This window comes from Podarcis bocagei (genome assembly GCF_964188305.1).
Source record: "Podarcis bocagei genome assembly, chromosome: 12".
NCBI lineage: Eukaryota > Metazoa > Chordata > Lepidosauria > Squamata > Lacertidae > Podarcis > Podarcis bocagei.
Window position 1 is genome coordinate 14,684,696 of NC_138137.1, and position 19,704 is coordinate 14,704,399.

The window sequence follows — 19,704 nt, forward strand, 5'->3', positions numbered from 1 at the left end:
GTAAGTGAATACAAGATTGAATAACTCATCTATTTTTTGCTCCTCTTACATAGCCAATACACTACTACCCTTCAGATTACAACCCCCATCAGCATTGCCAGTCAGCATTGCCTGGGAGTTGTGGTCCACAAGCTCTGGAGGGCACCATGTTAGTTACTCCTGTCATTCCCCCAAATAATTCCATACTCACACAACGTTAATGATATGAGCAACTTCTTCCTGAGAATTAAGCGCTGGGTCCTTCAGAGTCATATTTGTGAATTTACACTTCATGTTCTACAAGAGACAACAAAGCGGCCGTAATTGCAACCATTTATTTTTATTACCGTGAAGTAGCCTTTTTGCTACTTTTACAAAACCCGCGCAGTGTGTTCCATTTTATCAGGCTGCTTCAGCCAAATTGACCAATTTAGGCATCCATTTATGGAGTCTCGGGACTCAGCAAATAAAACGTTTAAGTGTGTTGTAAAGTGCAATATGCAAATGCGAATCTAGATGGCAATGGTGAGCTATGGCAAATTCAACATGTTTTTCAAAAAATTCTTTTTTTAAAAAAGTGTTTTCCCAGCGTTTTATATATGTGTGTAGATTCCACCTCAGTCTAACTGTGAGAATAGAAATGAAAGTCACATCAGAGGTACAGTGTACCAAAATTAAACTTGGTTACAAATCATCCTGTCCCCTTTCCTTCTGGGTGCTACAAGACAAAGATAAAGGGCAAATGGAAAGCACACCATTTTGGCTCCTTTGGTTTTTGAAGTGCCTGCACTAGCAGGGAAAAAATATTGGGTTATACCCAGACTAAGTAAGTTGAATGCAGTTCCTATCAAAGTAATAGAATCATAGAATTGCAGAGTTGGAAATGACCCTGAGAGTCGTCTAGTCCAGTGTTTCCCAACCGGTGTTCCGCGGCACACTAGTGTGCCGCGAGACGTTGCCTGGTGTGCCGTGGGAGGGAGGCGGGCGAGTCGGGCGGCAAGAGGCGGGGCGGCGGCGGCGAGGAGAGGCCGCCCAGCGCGGGGCTCTCGCCGTCTGCCTGCCTGGCTGCCTGCGTGGCGCTGACGTCACGGGGCTGTAACGTGCCCCACATAGGCACACGCGGGGCGGCGAGCGAGCTCCCTACCACATCCCATCGCCGCTCGCTTCGGCCGGCCTACTGGGCTGTCGCAGGCGGAAGGCCTGCGCATGCGCGAGGTTTTCGCGCCTTCGGGATTCCCTTCATGCCTTCCTCCTCCCGGGTCCTTGAGAGCGCGGGAAGCGGCAGCGCGAGACCGACGTTGAGCCTGGTAGGTATTGCACTTGCCAAGGCAGTCATTTGGGAAATGAAAACTTGCAAAGCAAGGAACCAGTTCAATCTGAAGTACGTGTATGCTTAATATCCTGTATCTGAAACCTGTTCTGCCCCCTCCCCCACACTTGGTGCCATTTTCATCTACACATGCAGCAGAGTAAGTTGACCCAGAATAGTACCAATTCAGATGGCAGATGGGAGAATGACAGTGCTGAATGCTTTCCCATGTAGAACAGTCCCTGCAAATAAAAACCTAGCATATTTGGAAGAGGGATGCTAACCTAACCATTACCTTCTATGCTGTTACTATTTTTTTATTTTTTTTTACATAAGTAAAAAGTGACCTTTCCCCATCTGGCATGGTGGTGTGCCTCGAGATTTTTTTCATGAAACAAGTGTGCCTTTGCCCAAAAAAGGTTGGGAAACACTGGTCTAGTCCAGCCCCTGCAATGCAGGAATCTCAGTTAAAGCATCCATGGCAGATGGCCATCCAACCTCTGCATAAAATCCTCCAAGGAAGGAGAGTCCACAACCTCCTCAGGGAGACTGTTCCACTGTCAAATAGTGAGTCTACTCTGAGTAATAGTGAGCACCACCACCTGTTATGCTGACTCTAACAACATGAAATGAAATATATATCCTTCCCCATTTGAACACAGAATGCTCTGTTCAGTATCTTATACAGAATGACTTGGATTGAAGCCCCATATTTCAGTGGTAGGTCTGTGGAAGTAGGCTTGTGACTGTTTATTTGGTCCTTTATAGGTCTCATTCTTTTCAATGTGGGTGACAATTTCAACTATTAAGTCTACTGTCATTTCATTTCAAATACCTGTAATTGATCACGAACGTATGGAATCCTTAAAATCTCTGCAGCGGATGGCCTCTGTGAAGGATCCTTGCTCAGCATGCTGAAATATTAATGATACGAAATGAAACCTATTCTCATGCAAACTATAAAACCGCTGTGGGTGAAACCAGTTTGAAACAAAAACAAAAAAACCCACCTGTGCAGCAAGGTATTAAGTTCCCTTGGATAGATTGCTGGCAAAGATGGTGCTTCACCTTCCACAATTTTTAAAACAATGGACAAAAAATTGTGACCAGTAAATGCATGATCCAAACAGCACATCTCGTACAAAATGCATCCTAGGGACCTGAAAGGAAAGTAAATAAAATGAAAGCAATTCAAGGACAAGAAAATTCTAAATTCAGCGTCTGGTGACTGCTTGCAATGTTCCTGCACTTTAATCCTGGTCATACAAAACTATGAGCCCCTTTCTATTGAAAATGAAACACACTTTTATCTCAGTGAAAAGCCTGTTCTTCCATTTCCACAGGTTTCATAAAGTATAATGTAAGTGATATAAAAGAACAGAAGGTCATAAAGTAAGTGTCGCCTAGCCATGACCATATTCAAGTTGCACTTCCCCACAGGATTAATCTTGGGTGCGTGGGTGGAGAGACTGTTTGCAAATGTGTAGGCAAAGCAGGCTGAAGACAGAGCCATTTGAGTACCTCCCAGTTTTTGCCCGTTTAAAAATGTTTTCTTAAAATAAGAATAATAATAAGAAGAATGAATATAAAAATAAAACTAAAAGGGTATGTGAAACCAACTGCAGGAAACTGATTTTACAGGATATAAGCTCTGAAGCCTACCAAGTGAAGGGATGAGGGAAGGAGAGAACACGTAAGTACATATGAAATATTATGAGGCTGATTTTTTTAAAATTTTTGCAGGAAGTTTTAAAAAAACTGTTGGGAAATAATAGTTCAAATTATCAAACCCCCAGGAAGTGAGGATCCGATGAAAAACCAGGTGCTGGGGCTATGGCAGGGCTGCTTTAAATCCCCTAGGAGTGGACCTAAAGGAAGCCTACCTGTCCTGTCAGGCCTGCACCCAGGCCAATTTGAAGGCAGGCTTGAATCCGAAATGCCAGCCGGTGAGTTGAACCTGAAGCTGCCCTCATCGGCTGGGCAGTTCTTGGCACCAGGGCCCCTGTTGGGTGAGGGTGCCAGGAGGCAATGCCAGCCCGCAACACAGCCGCACTCAAAGGATAAGCAGATATGTCCTTGAATAGATTTATTTTTGCAATAGATACATTTCAGCAACATGGAAGCATATTTATTCAAATAATTTCACTTCTTCAGAGAAAGGAGAGATAAGCACACAACCTAAGCAGAAAGTGACCTAGGAGCCAGTGCTGTCTCCAGCATGATCGTTACGATTAAATGAAAGATTCACGTGAAACAGAACGCTGCCTGCTTACCAGATATCTGATTTTGTGTCGTAACCCTGGTGTTGCAGGGCCTCGGGACTCATGTAGAAAGGCGTCCCAGTAAAAGTAGTTGCTAAATCACAGGATCCCATCAAGAGACGAGAAACACCAAAGTCCCCTTGAAAAATATTTTGAAATATAGTTACTTGAAGGGAAAAAAGGGGGGGGGGGACAAAGCTAAATGACATATTCTAGCCTGTGCTATTTTATATCTATTTTAATTAAATGTGCAGCTCAGAGAGTTCATAGGCATGAAACTTTTGGTTTCTCTCATTCTCTCATGTTACCAGCCTTAAGTTCAGTCCTACACACTTCCACATCAGTTTGTGTCAGGGGTTCAGGAGCAGAGGCACAGGAAAGGGAGGAAACAGAGAGCGAGGGGGAGGAATCCGAAGGAAATATGAGCGATGACAGCAGCCCGAGATCTCCGAGTCTTTCCAGTGAATCAGAAGATTCACAGAAAGGGGCGCCAGTGGTCAGAACAAGGGGGGCGCCTAGGGGGACACACCAGGAAGAAGGGACCAGAGGAGACTCAGAGAGCAGCAGTTGGAAATCGGGACCAGCTTCCCCACCAGAGCACAGTAGGGGGGAGGGGTCGCAGGCATCGGGAGCTGGCGGCTCGCCGCAAGCGGGAAGGCAGGAGTTAGGATTGGCCACACCTCCATCGGGGAGCGAGGAAACGGTCAAGAGTAAGGTCGAAGGCTGCGCGCGCGCGCCAAGTTCAAATGCACAGGAAGGCGGCACAGTAAGCAGTCCGGATAGGGAGCCAGGTCCTAAAGCCCGCCGCAAAGAGGGAGCAGAGTCCGGGGGGTCGGCGTCAGAAGAGTCCAGGAAGGAAGACCACGGGGGGTAGAGGGACCCAGAGGAGGAGGGAAAGACGGAAGAGGTGGAGTAAGGCTAGAGTATTAAGTTGGTGTACAGGAGGCGGAGACTCAGACGGAGCTTCGCCGGTCTAGCTTCTAAGATGTAGAGCTGCACGCTGCGGCTTGAAAATGGAACTTGTAACTCAATAAAGACTTTTGTACAGTAATACCGGCTAGCGTGGTCCTCTGTGAGCTGGGACCTGGAAGCAGCTCTGACAGTTTGCAATTTATTTATTTTTACAATACATGCACCTGAATAGTTACAAGCACTACACATGCACAGTGTGACCCAGTTCACACAAACCATGGCTTAGTGCAGATGCACAAATGTGCAGGTTCCCAGAGAGATCATGGCTGCTTTGCTCTTCCTCTGGTCCCGCTACTGCTGCGCTGCTGTGAGCTAAGCCACGGTCCGGTTTACCATGTTGGCCAAACCTGATCTTGCGGTTTGTTTCACTCTAAATCAGGCTTCCTCAAACCCGGCCCTCCAGATGTTTTTGGCCTACAGCTCCCATGAACCCTAGCTAGCAGGACCAGTAGTCAGGGATGATGGGAATTATAGTCTCAAAACATCTGGAGGGCTGAGTTTGAGGAAGCCTGCTGTAAACCATGAGCTATAACCAAGGTTTATTCTATGGTTTAACATTCATGGTTTGTCTGGAGTAAGATAACCCACAAGCCTGGGTTTGGACAACATGCTAAGCCAAACCATGGCTTAGCTCACAGCAACCCAGCAGGAGGAGGACAGGAAGAGGAGGAAAAGAGCTGTGATCTCATTTCCAGGAGCCTGCAAATTTGCGCTAAGCCATATTTTGACTTAGCGTTATGTGCGAATTGAACCTATGAGAAGTATGTGGAATGTACCAGTGGCATAGCGTGGGGGGGCAGGGGGGCCGGCCGCACCAGGCGCAACATCGGGGGGGGGGGCGCTTGCACTCGCAGCTCTCTGCCCCTGCCTGGCTCACTCTCTCTCTCTCACTGCAGTGCTGGCTGTGTGAATCCGATCCAAGCCGCTGGGTCGCCGCCCACTGTGGAGGGGGTGGGTGCCAGGCGTGCGGTGCGGAGAGAGAGCGAGGGACTATCTGGGGGAGGGACAGTGCAGCGGCCGCCCAGCGCAGCGCTGAGCCCGGGAGAGAACCACACCAGACGAGCCCAGGCAGCAGCAAGAAGAAGCTGGCAGCGGCGGCAGGTTAGGGGGGCGCAAATTACTTGCCTTGCCCCGGGTGCTGACAACCCACGCTACGCCGCTGGAATGTACACTGGATTCAACTATACAGTACAAAATTTCATGCCGCCAGAAATCATTTCCATGGCACACAGACAAACCACATGAAACTTATTTAATGGGGCAGAGGTTTCACTGGCCTGTATGAGGAGCAATAAGGCTGCACCCCTCCACTGATCTCTCAATGCGTAACTACATCCAACATCTGCATTAGCATTCATATGCAATGCTCTGTTACACACAGGTATTGTACAGATATAACCAGACAAAGATAAACTTTCAGAAACTTCTGAATAGCATAGGCATCATTATGTCATATATTTATCATTTGAAAGAATATGGGCTGCAACAGAAAAAGGTGGACTGCAACAGAAAAGTACCATTTTTAAAATGGAAAGAGGGGTATAGATAAGGAGTGGGGAACCCGCTCCCTGTCCCAAGATGCTTTTCTCGTCAGTGAAGCTCTCATACCAGGTGTACTTGGCCAGGAGAAATGCTTTGGAAGACAGGGGCAGGTTCTGCACTCCCTGCACCCAAAAACCTTGGCTACTGGCTGGGGTCCCATCTGGCATCTGCCCTGGGCCCATTTTTGCTGGTGCTCTACTGAGTGCTAGGACAGCTTGGAGTCTCTGTTTAAGTTTCCTGCAATGTCCTGGAGCACCCCAATGCAGCATCATCCCATGGCACACTGTAAGTGGAAATGTTACACAATAATAAAATCACATTGAAAAAATCTTACCAATTTTAAGAAGGTTGTTTTTCAAAAAAATATTCTTCGCTTTCAAATCTCTGTGAAGTATTCGCCTGAATATGAAGAGAAATGAAACTATTTCAGTAGGATGAAAAAGTTAATAGCACATCTTACAGTCTTTTAGACTATTGTGAAATGTACTCCTTGCTCCTAATCACCTAACTTTGAAGTGCAAATGACACTGAACACATTTACTATCGCTGGACATACTTCCAAGCAAACATGTATAGGACTGAGCAGCATGTCAAATTTACTTCCAAATATTGGCCACCAGAAACCCCTACAAGAAAGTGCGTCTAACGTGAATGAATTTATTATTTCGGTCACAGACCAGTTCCAGCCCACATACAATATCAAGGAAGTCATAAAGCACAATAGGGATACATTTGAATTTGCAATTAAGTATAGCAGGGACAATACAGATATAGCAAAAGTTAAAAAATATATAAATTAAAACTTAGTCACCAAAATATAACCTAAAATTATCATTTAAGGCCTTAATCATCATGATAGCACAGCTTGTTCCCTAAGTTGTATGGCAATCGCACAGAATTTGGCTACCCTTAACATGATCTCAGGATCCTTGTCCTCTACCAGGGATTTTAGACATTGAAATTCGGATTCATTTGGAGATTTTTGCATAGCAGGGGTAATAAATCCCAGGCATATTCCATACAAAATCAACCAGAAACTACATTTTAATCATAGTTTGAGAAGAAAGACTGCTCCTGTGAAAACTGTGAATGAAAGGATCTATATACACATTTAACATGTGCAGTAGTATCTTCTTTGCTGCCATTCACCATAATCTACCAATTTCATACAGGGATTAATCACAATGGAGATACAGATAAAAATGCAGCCCTTTGCCATTACGGATCTGTTTCCACTGAAATTTACAGGACAGCCCACAAATGCAATAGCTTTGTGAGCCCTAGTTAATAGAGATTGGAGTTTGCTATAGCACAACATGTAGTGGAGACAAGCAGACGGAACACAAGTCTGAAAAGTTGTGTGTGTGTGTGCGCGCGTGCGTGCGCATGTCTGTCTGTCTCTCTGTCTGTCTGATAGGGTTCCAACTTCTGATTTAGCAATGGAGCACTGTCAGAAAGAATAATCAGGGCCCAGAGGAGACACAGAAACAATGAACACTGTAGGAGGCTGTGATATTTACTACTTTCACGGCAGATCCTAAACCCCAGAAGAACAGGATACTCCTGAATCTTTGTTGCTCTGGGAACTTCTCTCTCTCTCTCTCTCTCTCTCTCTCTGTGTGTGTGTGTGTGTGTGAGAGAGAGAGAGAGAGAGAGAGAGAGAGAGAGTGAATAATTCAGATTTTAAAATTGCCCATCTGCTCTTCAGCAGTATACCCTCTTTTTATTTGGCTCACTGAATGGCTGCAAATATGGCCCAAGCCATTTAGGGCTCATAGTCAATGCTAGCACCTTGAGTTGCACATATAATAGCATTTCTATGCTTTCTCTGATAACAGTGTGCACCAAGAAATCCAAGACCTGAAATGTACATATTAATTATTAAAGATGCTCACAATTAAAAATGGATGATGCAATAAAAAAATGAATATGAAAAAATAAAATTGTTGAGTTGGCAGCATGTGACCGGGATAGTACTATTAAATAGTGGTCACCTTGAAACCATCAAAAGGTGTTTAAAAATTCATTGCTTCGGTCACTAAAGAATTAAACAATCATTTTTAGAAAATTTAGTGGTTCATATGATCAAAAGTATCTTTTAAAATAACCCATGGGGATTTAAATATTTTCTTGCCCTGTTTTGCAAGAATGATGATGGTGCTGAGAATTCTGGGAACGGTACTACTCTGCATGGAACTTAAAAGTCAAAACTTGAAAAATATACTCCCATCCATCACACATTAATAGTCCGGTGGAAGAGAATTTTATATCAAAGGTAAGTAAAGGCTAGTCAGCAAGTTTTAATTTTCACTTTAATATTAGCAAGCAAGAGGTGCAAAATGTGCTCGTTTATAACCATTTCAAAGCAAATGACTGTACCTTTCATGCATGTAGTTGACTCCAAGTAACAACTGTATAAACCATTCTACTATCTGGCTTTCAGGAAATACTTTGCCAGCTTCTTTGTACTGCTGAATGTTAAAATCGAGGTCTCGACCCTGAAATGCAGGAGCAAATTTACAATCAGAAACATTAAACTGCAACTACATTGAAATTAATGGGTGGGAACTGCTATCAACCTGAACAGAGCTAAGATCCCTCCAGTTTGATGAAAAATGCTTCAGGGCTGAACCTGTGGTTAGTACATGTTTCTGTAATAATTTTAATAACACAGATGTTCTACACAAATCAAAATATTATCATGAAAGCTTTCCTTTTAAGTCCAAGGCCAAAAAACCAAACCAAACTAAACTAAACTAATAACCACAAGATTTGTGGTGCTAATTATTATGAAGTTGCCAAGGTTCTTATGCCAAGCCAATAATGATTGTCTTGTGAACCCTTGCTTCCTAACCTGTGGGTTTTGGCAGGTCACCAGCATATCCATGATAGAGATGGCACTATCCTGGTGTGCAGAAGACCATCATGAAAGCTACAACATGTAACAACCCACCACCAAATGATTTCTATGCAATATTGCACACATTTCCCCATCCACTTTTTAGGAATATACATTCAGCAGAAGTAAATGAAGTCCTACTTCACAGTATTCAGTGATGATGCAAAAACTCTCTCCTTCTACAAAGCTGGTATAAAATTTGACAATGGCTGGGTGGTCTAGCCTGGACAGCAACTGCGCTTCTAGATTTGCCTCAACTGTTTCATTAGGCTTGATGTCTCCCACGGAGATCTCTTTCAAAACTTTCCTGTTGATAGAAAAAGAGAAGGAAAACATAATGTGGATTGCTTTCACACTAGCCCTTCTCTCTGGGATTGCTATTTTTCGTTCATGTGCTTTTTATAGAGGATACCCTTGCTGTCAGATTCTCTACAATACATTTTTTTCCATGCTTTGAATTGCGATAATTTCTTAAACAATAGAATACCTGTCTGAACAGGCAATGTACTATCAAGCCCTTTCTGGGGTCTTGTGCGTTTAATTTAAAGTTTATGGTTTGAAGGTCCTATCAGTTTTATCACTTTTGTCAGTTTCTGACTTCAGAAACACAGGAAGCTGCCTTATGATGAGTCAGATCATTGGCTCATCCAGCTTAAAATTGTCTACACTGAGTTTTGTGAAGGATTGTGAAAATTATATGACCCCCCCCCATTATGGCAATAAAACCAGCAATTGTTATTATTCTCCATACATGAAATAAATTCATTAACAAGAAAAAGCGGATTTTTAAGGACTCAATCAAAGTTTAAGTTGCTAATTCTGAGCAGTGAGAATAAATGCTTACTGGAGAGAACCTGTAATATGCTAAGGAGATTAACTGTGCAGCAGAATTCTTATCAAGGCAGATGAAAATATGGACTTAGAAGAATTTGTGGAAAGAAATACAGTGGTACCTCGGGCTAAGTACTTAATTCGTTCCTGAGGTCCGTTCTTAACCCGAAACTGTTCTTAACCTGAAGCACCGCTATGGCTAATGGGGCCTCCTGCTGCTGCTGCGCCGCCGGAGCATGATTTCTGTTCTCATCCTGAAGCAAAGTTCTTAACCTGAAGCACTATTTCTGGGTTAGCGGAGTCTGTAACCTGAAGCGTATGTAACCCGAGGTACCACTGTAGAGATGCATATGGCAGGAATTACACGCCTTTCAGGAATTATACGCCTTAATCTTCAGGAAAGCTTTTTAAAAAATTTGTTCAGATGATACTTTACTCCAAAAAGACTGAAACATATATATCCCAGGGTAGGTAACAAATGCTTGAGATGTGGGAAGATAGTAGACATACTGCATGCTTGGAGGGTGGGGAAGAGATGTACGTTTATTAACAGGTTCTGGGAATTAGTTTGGAGAGTATTAAGGAAATGACAAATTATTTTGCTTCGTTACATCAAAAAGAAAAGAAAAGAAGTAAACCAAGAGGATGAAGAGCTGCTTATTTATTTACTTAAGGCTTCCAGAATAGCAATTTGCTAAAAGCAGAAACAAAATGTATCTTCAAAATAGAAAAGGTTGCCAAGCTAGTAAATGTTTTATTGAAAAGTGCTCATTGTTTTTGCAAATGCACAGTTTAATGTGAGTTCTGTAACAGATAATCAGAAACATTTACTATGTTTCTCTTGAATAAAGCACACATGATTTTTTTTTAAGAACCCAACTCAGAAATAAATATATATTTTTCCTGTGCAAACATTATTAATGGTTTGTTAGTTATTTCATGAAAGGGCAGATAAAGAGCCAACCAAAATTTCTGCTAAGTAGAAGTTTAGCAAAAGAACTGCAAACTACAATTTCCCTATGTATTTTAATCAGGCAAATAATCATAACATAAAGGATAATGCTGCTTTATATCATAGTCTGATGAGTTTATGTATGAAATATTATACTTTACTAGGGTTTTAGAATAGTAAAGCAATATATTTTCAATATTTTAAATCAAACAAAAGGTAAATTTCAGCTCAAGTTGTATGAGATCATTTCATATTTTAAATGCCGCTCAGTTATACAATCACAGCAATAGAAATAATAATAAAGAAAGCACAAATTATTTGTTTTTAAAAAATGAATTATCATAAATCCCTGTAAGGTATTTCCCTACAAACATCACACATCAGTTACCCAGTAACAGAGCATACATTTTCTTTCTTTTTATGCATACAACTTGCCTAAAACCCTTCTGGAAATCTTATAATAAAACATGGAATTCGCTTGTCTACATCGTTGCAGACTTGCTCAGCACTGTTAAAATAGGTAATATCTACAGCAATCTTCCCATCTTTGACTTGACACCATGACATTTCTTATTCCTGCTCACAGATCATGTCACTAAACTGTCAAACAGAATGAGTCTTCTTTAAATATCACTTAATACAAGATCTTTATGCACCAAAAGACAGCAATGAAAACTTGACGCACCAGGACAACTTGTCACCTAATTCACTCAAGTGATTTGGATGCTGCCATCACCTGTCAAACAACATGACAAATATTTATCTTATTAAAATTCTATCACAGGATAGCAAATCAAGAGTCTGTACACTTATAAATTAGCCCACAGTTTTCTGCTCCACAATGGTACTTCAATACCAAACTGACAGCTTGTACTATCATCAACTGGAAAAAGCATTGTTATGGTATCAGAATTGTAGTTACTTATACATGCAATCTGGGACAGATGGCATAGATAGTTTTATGGGGTAGCTTACTTCTGTTGTGTCTTGAAGCAGTAGAATGTCCCAAATACTTGTATTGTCTCAGGAGAACACTTTTTAATCTGGTTCCCTGGACCATTTTTTGCCTGTAAAACCACACAGAACATTTTTACTGTTTACACTAATCAGAAACTAAGACATAAGACAGTTGTTGAGGGTCTTTTTTTCTAATTCAGTGCATCGCGGAGTGTCCCCCAATAAAGCCATGTGTGGCATATTGCTTCAAAACTGTGTGGAAATTTTTTTTACTATTTCAGTTGGTAAACATTGCTCACATCTGCACTATACATTTAAAACACTCCTATACTACTTTAATTGACACCACTTTCCCTGAAGATTCCTGGGAACTGTAGTCTGTTAAGGATGCTGACTTCATCGAGCTAAAATTCCCAGCATCCTTAACAAATTACAGTTCCCAGGATTCTCCCTATCTCTTAAAGTGACATAAGAGTGCTTTAAATAAATGGTGCAGGTGTGACAGTTGCCCAAGGCAAAGAAAAGGTAAAAAAACCCCGCCCAATTTGTAAAAATCAGTTCCTTTTCTTGGGATTTTTCCCCCAGGTGCTTTTGTTTCCTCCTGAGGTGCTTTAGTTTACAGAAATAAAACTGTAAATGTTAAGTGGCTAAAAACTGCAGGCGTTGTTCACTACCACATACGTAGGTGACAATAAATTACAGTGGTGCCTAGCAAGACAAAATTAATCCGTTCCGCGAGTCTCTTCATCTAGCGGTTTTTTCGTCTTGCGAAGCAACCCTATTAGCGGCTTAGCGGATTAGCGCTATTAGCGGTTTAGCGGCTATTAAAGGCTTAGCGGCTATTAAAGGCTTAGCGGATTAGCGGCTTAGAAAAAGGGGGGGAGCGGGAAAAAATCGGAACACTCGCAAGACGTTTTCGTCTTGCAAAGCAAGCCGATAGGGAAAATCGTCTTGCGAAGCAGCTCAAAAACGGAAAACCCTTTCGTCTAGCAGGTTTTCCGTCTTGCGAGGCATTCATCTTGCGGGGCACCACTGTAGAAGAATTGCACCATAGGTCTACTTCTGTGTAAATTCTGCAATTGAAAGTGCACCTAGTTCAACTCTGTTTTTCATATGAAGTTAAATATTAGTGGTTTCATTTATTTATTTAAAACATTCACAGGCTGACTTTTAATAATCACAAGAAAAGAAAAACGTATTATAACCAAAGTCCTCCATCCGTTAATAAAGCCAGCAGTAATGAAAGCACACATACAGCCCAGAAGTAAAATACAATTTGTAACTATAACTGCAAAATATCGGCAGCAAGAAAAAACATCAGATAATATAAATAGGAAGGACAGAACAGCTTTCAAGTATGAGAAATCGTGTTAGATCTTATGAAGCACAAGAGATCTCACCTGAAATCAATGGGAATCTCACCCCTAAGTCAGCACCGCTTCTCTGCCACTGACAGAGGTGGCAGAGTGGCTGGTGCGAGTGGCAGGGATGGTGGCACTGGCGGCAGCCGCAGGGCAGTGTGGCACTTCTCGCTTCGCCTCAAACAGCAAAACAGCATGTGCCATCCCTCATAGTGAAGGATGTAATTATTCTGCTAAGGTCCAAAAACCATTTTTGGCCAAGGGAGAAGAAGACCGATCAAAGCATACAGTACATTGTAAAGTATAGATACCAGACCTGAAATCCAAGCCAGCCAACCAGGCTTTAATTGGGCTTGAGTTTGCAGAGACCTTGGCTTGGCATAGATCTTTTAAAAAAGAGCTTCAGCACCTCTGAAACATCTTCCAACGTTTTGCTGAACTACTAGGACTTTGGGGCACTTGGTAGCAACAAACGCTGGTACATACTATGTTCAATGCATTTTCGAGTAAGAAGCAAATTGCTTCTCAGAAAAGACTGTGTGTGGTGTGTATGCACACACCCTTCGATAGCTTTCCAAATATGAGCATGACTAAAACCATGAAGCAACAACAACTAGTGTGGGGGCATGAGCAGATTAGACTTGAGTACATGTAAATACATTTGGTGAAACTGGGTTCCTCGCATGACGGCCCAGCGCCAGACCCAGGGGCAAGAAAGGAGGAAAGGCGGCAGCACCACGACTGTGCCTCTGCTGAGCTCCAGCGCATGAACAAACTGCAGAGGCAGCTTCCTTGCATGGTGGCAACACTTGCCCTGCCCCAGGCACCCGCAGCCTACACTATGCTGCTGCAGTGTGGATTTGTCCCCTCTGTGTACTCTATTGAGTAAGTGAGGATTGTTCCTAATTCAGTAAAGGAGGTCCAGCACAGTTTTCCTACATTGCAGAGGGTGAGAGGCATTCTACAGCCATGGCTAAGCACTCTGCACACCCTTTCTCTTTTTCTTGGGGTGTTATGCTACTGATTTATTATTTGCTTGACTAAATAAAAAACAAACCTTGTAATGCAGCTCTGCTTTGAGATCTGGAATTGTCTGAAACAGTGGAAATACAAAAGGACAGAATGCTGTCGATCACTGTCAAACTCATCTCTGCAGCCAGAAGTGATGGGCAGTTAGCGCAATAAAAAGCAGAGATCAAACTAATAGGAAAGGAAGGGCAAAAAGGAAGCCGAGAATGCTCCAAGAGAATGCTCCCTTAAGATAAATGGCATCTGGCCTATATAAGCAGTACACTGCATCTGCCCCTGCCTCAAAGCTCAGAAGACTGCGCAGAGCGTATGCTAATATCCCAGGGAGAGACAGTCATTGCCAAGTTCTATCTGCAGCAAACTCTGCCAGTGAGATTCCTTAGAGGGTCTTCCATCCACAGACTCACCCAGGACTCCTGCCTTGGTTCATTTGAAAGCTTTATTTAAATGAATGTAGAACACACAGTTCTTTTAAAGACACAAGGGTATTATTTAATAAAACAGCGAGCACTGCTGCTACCTACGATGTGTTGCAAAATAACTGAAGGGCTTTAAACTCTCACTGTCACATGCAACAGATGATTGTATAGCCAACCTTTTAACCATCCTGCAAGCAAGCTAACATTCAACCCCAGTTTACAGCAAGGGTGCCAAACATAAAGCAGATAAGTTTCCAAACACAATAGGAGGAAATGCTTTATCAAAAGAAATGTTTAATGTGTCTTGGCAAACACTGCTTGGGGAATCTTTTCTATTACACCCCTTAGCAAACTTAGGTGAGCTGTTGTAGAATAATGATCCCAAGCCATTCTTATCAAGAAATATTAAGCCCTTTCTTCAATAAAGAGCTTCCTAGAAAATGTCTAGTCAACCTGATGTGATGTGGGATTGACAGTGAAGTGGGATTGAGGACTGGAGTAATCATTCTGTGATATTATGGCAGTGGACAAAGCTGTATTCTAACTTGTGAATTAATTTTTTTTAGGAAATGTGCTGAGAACCGTATCTACTGTAAAGCCATCTTTTTTTTAATCTTGGATTTTTCTATGATTGCTATGGATCCTATTTGTGTGCCATCAAACCTAAAGCTCAGAGCAGTAGACCCTGCACAAGTCATTGATACAACCTGGGATGCCTTACCGTGCAGTCCTGGTTAGGCACTGTGACCCATAATTGAAAGCACATGTAACTCTCCAGAAAAGTACAAGTACCCCAGGAAAGTCAGCTGTGTTGAAGTACATAGTGGATGCTTTTCAGACAAGATGGATGAGCAAAATCTAGCCGAGGCTGAACCACCTAGAGATCTCGGCTGTGGGAACCAGGGGCACCGAAGCAGTGGCGGATCTAGTAAATAAATTGATGGAGAAATAATCCAACAAAGATTATCAGGGAACTGAAGCATCTTCCCTATGTGAGAAGGGTGCAGAGTTTATAGGGGAAGGCACTGTGGAGGATTATAAAAAGTTTCAACTTTCAAATGACATGGAGAAACGTAAATAGAGGTTTTTCCTCCCACTCTAGTCAAAATAAAACTTGGGTTCATGACATCTAGTGAAACTGGAGATTCGGGACAGATGAAATGAAGTACTTCAGTGCTGCAGAAATTTATTTACAGACTCTCCTTCCTTGGAGGTTTTTAAGCAGAGGTTGGGTGGCCATCTCTCATGGATGCTCTAGCTGAGATTCCCGCATTGCAAGAGGTTGGACCAGAAGACCCTTGGGGTCCCTTCCAACTCTACAATTTTATGATTCTATAAGATATGATGAAGGCTACTAACTTAGGTGGCTTTAAAGGGGGATTTGACAAATTCATGATGACTCTCTGTGGCTATGAGTTGTAATGGCTATATGCTACTTTCAGGATCAGAAATGAGCAAAACTACACTGAATGCCAGCTACTGGGGAACAACAGCAGGGGATGGGTACAGCTTTCATGTGCTGTATCTGTTTGGCTACTGTGGGAAAGGGGACTAGATTAGCTTTTTGTTTGATTTTCGAGGGCTCTTCTTCTCATTTTATGCTCTTGTGAGATACAAAAAATCATAAATTCTGGTATAGAGACTCTTAAGTGGGACCACCTGAGCAGAGCTCCAATTTTAAAGATTTCCAGAAGTCTGCTGTTTTCCTCCTTTTGCAAAGGTAGATTAGCGGACAAGGACTTATGCTAATATTGCGGGAGCCAGCAATGCTGACACATTATTTGGCAGTGTTTTCTATTATTCAGAGTGTAGAATGTTGCGGAAATAATAAATTAACTGCCAAGTCAAATGTAAATTTGCTACATGATTGCCAATCAATATGTAGGAACAGAAAGTCCATTTAAAAATGGATTGCAATTGGCCTTGCTTGGGTAAGGAGATTAATCATCAGAGGATGTCTGAGGGCATATGCTATAAATTTAAAAGAAGACTGATGCATTAACGGGGGTGGGAGGGAGCAGTGACATAAATGATGAATTCTGGTTATTATGGGAAAGACTAGTTTTTCATTCAAAAGAAAACAGATTTGTGAGGGATTAATGTGGGAGAGGTGGGTAGGAATCAAATATTTTTGTCTTGATTAAGCAACCTTGATGAATGCATGGTATGGTTTCATCACATTACACAGGCAGAAAACTCCTATCCCTGTTGGGCCGGATAAGATAAATCCCCTTGGCCAGCAAAAAACAGTAAGCTGGTGCAGTGAATTCAAACACACATTGCAGTACCACTGCACTGGTCATAAACCACCATTTGCAAAAAAAAAACACCACCCCACTAGATTGGCAGCACTATGAAGAGGAGAGGAATGTTTGGAGTTTGGGCAGGGCAGGGAGGAGCTGGCATCCTATGTTCACTCAGGGGTCTGGCGTTCCTGCCCCTCTGATGCCAGTGTAACATCAGGTCAGTGAGAGGCAGTGCAGGTAACAACACACCCACTGACTCACTGAATCTTCACCTCCATGCACTTGTTTGAGCATAAGATTCCAACAAGCAGCACAGCACCTAGACTAGAGTAAATAGATCGCTGCAGCAAAAGAACATACTGTAGTTTACTTATATAGATGTGTGACATGGGGCTGTATTGCAGTGCTCCCATGACTATAGATGCCAAGCATACGAAAGCACAAGCAGGTACTTTGCTGATGGGAAAACGTGTGTTAAATTTATAAGCTACACCTTCAGCATCCGAGTACGCCAAGGCAGATAAGATTTAAAGCAAAAATGCCACAACTTAATAATGTTTTTCTAACAACCTAAAACAGGTTGTGGCTTTAAAAGTATGGAGTGTCTGCAAGGCCTGTCAAGAAAGGCACCAGGTGAGCCTCCCTGGGGAGGACATTCCAAAAGGTACGGTGCCACCACCAAAAAGGCTCACCATTTGCTCTACCTCAAAAAGCAGGAGCAACCAGAATAAAGTCTCAGGTGAAGATCTCAGTGACTGAGCAGACTAGCATGGGGAAAGACCATGCAACTCTTTGTGAAAAAGCACAACAATCCCAATAGCTAGGAGAACAAAATAAAACAAGGGCTGTTCTTAAGGAGCTCGGCCTTACTATTGTTTTTTTGTATCCCTTATAACATATTGATTTTAGTTATCCTCATTTTACCTGGGAAAAGGACAGCCAAGGCAAGAGTGCTCTAGTTTGCATTTGCTGACCTTGATTTATATTGGGACACTCTTGTTAGGTATGCATACCGTGGTGCATGATTACTCTGGACATGCAAATACCTTCTTCACTTTTTGATTTTAAACCAGTCAAACTGTCCAACAGCACAGCCTAAGTTCAATTCTCTGACAGCCAGTTGCAACTATTGCAGTTCAAGCCATTTGTGGTCATTAGCATATCTTAAAAGACAGGAACCCTCTGCTGGAGATATGCTCAGTAACTCAGCCTTCTTATTCACTCTACAAGTTTACATCCAGAATCCTCTCTAGGTACGATCTGCCCTATAACAAGGTATGTGGACTGTTTGAGGACTCCACCAACAGCCCTCTCCCCTTGCTGCTACTGAGGCTGCAAGGGCAAGATGCCCACAGATAGGTAAACAAGGGAAAGCGTAGACCATTCTGAAAGTATGATTGTCACATCTTCTCCATCCCACCCAACAGAACCCCCCTAATGTGTTCACTCCAACACCCATAGCAAGTCTTCCCTTCTCCCTGGAATACAAGTGAACTGTTTCAGGAACTTGCTTTTACTCAACAGGTTGTAGCAGTGCATCCTATAAGAAGGGAAGCTGTGATACAGCGTACTATGCAGTTAACATACAGGAGGGCCCAAACTCCCAAATAAAATGCATGCTTCCAACATAGACTTGCAAAGGCTATGTAGACCGACTGTCAGTCCCTTTTGAGGAAGTCAACATCAAACACCCTACTCTTGTCTATTGATAGTGCTGCCAAACACTTGTGACTCATCCTTCGAAGCGGATCAGAGCCAATGGACATGACAAGAGAACAAAGCTTAGACGGTACTGCAGTGCTATTCCTAACTTTGGACGAGTATTGCCTTCATGTTAGCATTGTCTTCCCAAACTGGCAAACCTCTCAAATGTAGACAAATGAGGGACTATCAGGTCCATGCACCTATTATGAGAGCAAAGAGTTGGACATGTGAACAGGCAAAACATTCAAAAAGAGCATCCTTTCTCTCAATCACTCATTTGACAAGCACCTAATTGTGTGTAGTATTTGTTGCAGCTGCTGCCCATTATTCACCACTATTTCTATGTTTCTCTTGTCTCTCCACAGCTAACCAGGCATCTCTCAGGGAGAGAAGAGGCTACCTGCCATCTTCACTGCCAGTGCCCCAGTGCCATGCACATCACAAGGGTAGTCGACAGCAGTAGCTAGACATTTATCTGGCTAAGGCAGACCATCTCTGATTAGCTCTCCCACTGCTGTGTCTCAGGTGTGTCACCCCAGCACTTTTTCTTGGGAGCCCCTAGCCAGGATCAAACTTGCAGGTTAAGCCTGCGCTATTCATAAGAACATAAGAAGAGTCCTGCTGGATGAGGCCAAAGTCACATGTAGTCCAGCATTCTGTTCTCACTGCGGCTAACTGGATGCCTATGCAAAGCCCACAAGCAGGACTGAGCGCAACAGTGCTATCCCAACTTACAGTTTTACTCTCGTACATCTCCACAAAGAGACCGCTCAGTACTGGCCTCTTTAGCTGGAAGTCCAGGTCTCTACTACCCATAGGACTGGATGAAGGAAAAAATACGTGCTCCAAGCTAGTCCCTGGGAGACTAACAGTAACCGCATTTGTCCCTCTTCTGCCTGCAACTGCACCTATGTAATCAGGGTGTAGATGTGTGCTGTGGACAAGCTAAGTTCTAGCTTCCTCCCTGCCCCTCCCCCATCCAAAATGACTGTTACCAACAGCAACACCATCCTCAGCTCAAAGCTAGGGATTTCCTTGCAGAGGCCACGTTTATATTGCACTGCTCTTTCCATCTCCTTTATCACCTAAATAAAGTGTTGTCTCCTGTGATCTTGCAGTTGTAGTGTGCATTCTACAATGTCCTTGAGTTTCCCTTTCCAAAAGCTTGTTCTTTTCACACAGACACATGCATATATGTTGTATAGTACAGTGTTCCAAAACAGGGGTTCCCAAACTGTGGTCT

The 19,704-nt window shown here is 42.8% G+C and overlaps 1 protein-coding gene across 5 annotated transcripts in view; it reads right to left on the reverse strand.

Moving 5' to 3' along the window:
• NEK11 (NIMA related kinase 11) overlaps positions 1 to 19,704 on the reverse strand; it is an 82,151-nt gene that overhangs the window by 40,739 nt on the left and 21,708 nt on the right. For all 5 annotated transcript variants that reach the window (XM_081164622.1, XM_081164624.1, XM_081164620.1 and 2 more), the window contains exons 3-9: positions 9,104 to 9,269; positions 8,443 to 8,561; positions 6,398 to 6,462; positions 3,562 to 3,688; positions 2,299 to 2,448; positions 2,124 to 2,202; positions 191 to 276 (exon numbers count right to left, since the gene is read on the reverse strand). In XM_081164622.1, the coding sequence (XP_081020748.1) occupies positions 191 to 276; positions 2,124 to 2,202; positions 2,299 to 2,448; positions 3,562 to 3,688; positions 6,398 to 6,462; positions 8,443 to 8,561; positions 9,104 to 9,269 (792 nt within the window). The remainder of the gene's footprint in view (positions 1 to 190; positions 277 to 2,123; positions 2,203 to 2,298; positions 2,449 to 3,561; positions 3,689 to 6,397; positions 6,463 to 8,442; positions 8,562 to 9,103; positions 9,270 to 19,704) is intronic.